The sequence below is a fragment of the Bidens hawaiensis genome, unplaced genomic scaffold (genome assembly GCF_021521415.1).
Source record: "Bidens hawaiensis isolate Kalapana, Puna unplaced genomic scaffold, B.hawaiensis_p1.1 tig00011621_1, whole genome shotgun sequence".
In the NCBI taxonomy this organism is placed as follows: Eukaryota; Viridiplantae; Streptophyta; class Magnoliopsida; order Asterales; family Asteraceae; genus Bidens; species Bidens hawaiensis.
The window spans coordinates 603,977-607,842 of record NW_027491909.1 but is presented as its reverse complement, the minus strand read 5'-3'; the positions used below and the strand labels follow the sequence as shown (position 1 = coordinate 607,842).

The window sequence follows — 3,866 nt, the reverse complement described above, 5'->3', positions numbered from 1 at the left end:
GGGAACAGCAACCATGTTGTATTGTATAACACTGGATAACGAGGTAAGCAAATCATAAGTGCAACCTATTTTAGCCATTATTTTTTCTCTTAATTGAAATAGGTAGACTCTATGCCAAAATGGATGTGACGTTGCTGCTGTCAATGAAATTGGAATGTTCCTTTCGTATATGTAATGATTATGTATTAATGAATTATACAACTAAACTTAGTGCTTTGTCATATGACTTATAAATATATTTTGTTAGTGACATTATATCTTTTAGTTAAAAAAATTATTTGACTGTTATGTACCTGCCTTTTTGGTTGAAATTGGGAACAAGAGTTGAGATGAATTTTTAGTCTTTGTCCATATATATTTTCAGTTTCTTTATTTGGTTTTAAAGATAAAAATTTCTATATTTTTTAAACTACTATACAAATACTTTTCTTGCCTAGGTTAGAACCCATAATGAATTTATATAGTATTTCTACTTTGGAAGTTGATGTTAATGGTATCAAAATTTCTATTTCTACAGCCAAAGATAAGTTCATTTTTCACAAACTTCACATTGTAGTGAACTATGTTGTGTTTTGTTATATAGTTGACACCCAAATTCATTTACCCTGACTTTTTATTATTGATATTTTGAATGTTTTGAACTTATAAAATTAATTTGTTAAACCCGTATTGTACACGGGTACCTAACCTAGTTCTTAAATAAAAACAAGTTCTCTAAAGAAAGAATTTATATGCATATTCAATTAAGGTCCGAAAAACCAAAACCTGGTGGTCTTAAAATCCATAACCACCACCAAACAACCACAATAGAAAAAACTATGACTCTTCTTTTGTTAGATCATGGACCCGGGCGCACAACGCTTCCTCTCGTGCACGCTTTGCAGCAAGAGCTTCCTCATCAAGTACTTGAAAGGGCAACCATTCGGGCCATTTGAACCGGCCCGTTTTTTTCTCATGACCAGCTACCGACTCATACAGGCTCTTGACAACGGGCCTTAATCTGATAGCAGCAAAATCGAACCCGGTTCCCACAACACCTATTACAATGGAGTAACGAACTGCACTAGCCCGACCACCTGACATTAACATTTGAGTAAATGGCATTAAATATACAGAAGAAACAAATAACCAGTACCCTAAAACACATGAGCATCAGTAACTAACCTTGCAGACCGCCTAGAATAGCACCCATACAAAATCCATCAATTGCTGAGTCAAGGAGATCATCAGACTCAGTGCTACGTCTTCCAACCTCTCGAGCCCCTGCCATCAAAATAACCAAACTCAAGGTTTCGATTCTTCATATCATTTTCATCATTATCCGTGCACAATTTAAAGAGACACAAACTTACATGCAACTTTCTTCTCACATTGTGTAAACAGAACTCACAAAACAGAATGTTAATTGTACAGATTCTCTTAAGAGTCACTGTCATCAAATGTAGACATGTCATGCCCAATCAACAGTTGTCATACACTTGGTATTAAAAAGCGTGTGGCGCTTCGATGAGTTTAGATCCCAAAAGTCAATGCACGCTGAGCGTGCATTATGTATGCGAGATGTTTGTTATATAAAAATACTACTGAACTATTTACGAAATTCAATTTGTTAAATTATAAGATATTATCATCATTTCTAGTCAGATTTGTTCAATTGACGGTCTAATTTGTTCAAATACTCAAATCCAATGCTCAATCGATGATGAGATTTGTTCAATCAAATTAGAAAAACTCAAGACTCATTGCAACGGACAGTCTACTATGTTCAAATACTAGTTAACTACATACAGCACCACATCTGCCATATCACATGCACATCATATGGTGTGCGAATTTTAAAACCATGTATATACCAAATAGACAAATACATCTATAACACATGTACAGAAATTAGAGTGTGGAGAGTACTGTTTTGCACTGATATTTTCTATTTATTCATCAATGAAGTGATTCACATCTTTTATTATACCTGTGATACAAGTTTGACCCACTAGATAACTACCTATCCACTATTGATAACCGCTAAAATAACGTGAAGAATTTAAAAAAAAACCCCACTGGTTCCGTACTTCCGCATGCCACCATATCTACCATGACCAATTCTCCCACCACCATTTCTGCCACCACAACCATCATCAGTGTTGAGTTCCAGTAAATCTGAAATAGCATACAGAAGCACCATGACCAATTTGGTTGCAGATTTGGCGAATTACAGTGTCAGTTGAATGAGTCTCTTTTCATACACCAACAATCTAGCACGTAACCGGGCGGAGGTCAAAGGCTTATGATAAGTTGACAACTCTAAACATTGAGAACGAAAACATCAAATGCTGAGGTCAAACCTTGGAAGATTTGACCCACAAGAGCTTCATCACTAACATGATCACCATTCACCAATGAACTGAATCTAATCAGCCAGTTTCTTTTCATTATCACAGTAAGTAGCAACTGGGGAACCGCCTAGTTTCAAAAGATAAAACTGAGTTCTATGTTGCGTTTTCTTTGCAAAAACTTGTTTAAAGTAATACTCTTGAAGAACTTTCCATAGTTATGCTGTTGATGTTGTTCCAACAGCTAGGTGTGCAACTGATTGATCTAAGCTTCCATTAATGCAGGCCGAAACATAACTATCATTCCGTTCCCAGAGCAGAAGGCACATGTGAGTCGATGGATAAAAGGCAGCAATCCCATAGCTTTAAAGATTGTAACCATTTGATGCTTTCAAATTAGGTAGTTATCTAGGCGATGGGGGAGATATAACGTTTATTATACTTAAATCCCGTGTATATTTTATCTAATATTTTATTATTTTTGATCGGTTTCTTGTAAGATTTGTATACTACTAACTTAGTTTTATGTTTTAGGTTTCGGGTTATAATTCCGGTGAAAAGAGAGCGAAAAACGAGCAAAAACAAGCCGAACCGGAGAACCGACGCGTCAGGAAACGAACCGGACCAGCAACGTGGACAAGCCCCCCCCCCTTTTGGCCGGTGCGCCGCGCGATGGGGGAGGAGGAGCCCGCGGCGCGGCGCGGCGGGTGTATTGGCAGTGTCAGAATTCCAGAATCTTCCTGTTTAACCGACTTAAACCTATTTTTGGACCCCTATTGCCTATAAAAAGACCCCTAAACTCACCATTAATCTTACCTCAATCCCACATCCGAATTTGGTGAATCCCAAGGCGACCGAGAAGAGTTTTCAGCAGTTTTGGAGTTGAAGAATCAGCTGGTGTTGCGCGTGATAGTTGAAAACGAAGAACACGGGTTCTATCTTTTATTTCTTTCGTTTTCGTTTATTTTACACCATGAATTCTTCTTTGTTTGTTTCGTTTAATTTTAAGATGCTAGGCTAAACGTTATAGACTGCCTAGGCTTATGATGAATTTATCTTGACGTTTTGATTTGATTTGGGATTATTTACGTTATGGTTTTTATTATTTAGTAAAAGATTTGCTTATAATTAATTGATGCGTATGAGTGCTTAGGATTGTTTGATGAGTTTTATTCCATAGTTTTCCTTGATTATTGTTTGTCATCTGATAGGATTGCTATTAGGTCAATTACTTTGTGTTCTTGATTATTTTGTGATTTGATTTCGCGATAAGATCATAGGAATAATATTGTTAAATAAACCTAAGTGTGCTGCTAACCTAAATCTGTAAAGTGCTAGGGTATTGATAAGTCTTTACTATTTAATCTTGCTAGATTTAGTTCTTCCTAAGGAGTCCTTCTAGGGTTGATTATTTATTATTGTTTATCAAATCAATTAATCATAGTAAATTGCCTTTGATTTTCACGCTGTAAGGTAAGATTTCGTATAAAGGAACTAAATTATAAACAATTGGGTGACCGTAAGCGAACTTGATTT

At 36.1% G+C, this 3,866-nt stretch overlaps 1 protein-coding gene across 1 annotated transcript; it reads right to left on the bottom strand.

Annotated features, from left to right (window-relative positions):
• Positions 1–816: 816 nt before the first annotated feature.
• On the bottom strand, positions 817–2,182 carry LOC143538447 (uncharacterized). Its single transcript, XM_077032011.1, has 3 exons — positions 2,092–2,182; positions 1,165–1,263; positions 817–1,076 (listed from the first exon to the last, which is right to left on the bottom strand). The coding sequence occupies exons 1-3, from the start codon at positions 2,180–2,182 to the stop codon at positions 817–819; spliced, it is 450 nt and encodes a 149-aa protein (XP_076888126.1).
• Between the last annotated feature and the right edge of the window lie 1,684 nt (positions 2,183–3,866).

Coding starts and splice junctions, on each gene's coding strand:
- LOC143538447 (XM_077032011.1), bottom strand. CDS start 2,182: ATGGTGCTTCTGTATGCTATTTCAGATTTACTGGAACTCAACACTGAT. Junction 1,264..2,091: donor TGGTGGGAGAATTGGTCATG/GTAGATATGGTG, acceptor TTTTGATGGCAG/GGGCTCGAGAGGTTGGAAGA. Junction 1,077..1,164: donor TATTCTAGGCGGTCTGCAAG/GTTAGTTACTGA, acceptor TGTTAATGTCAG/GTGGTCGGGCTAGTGCAGTT.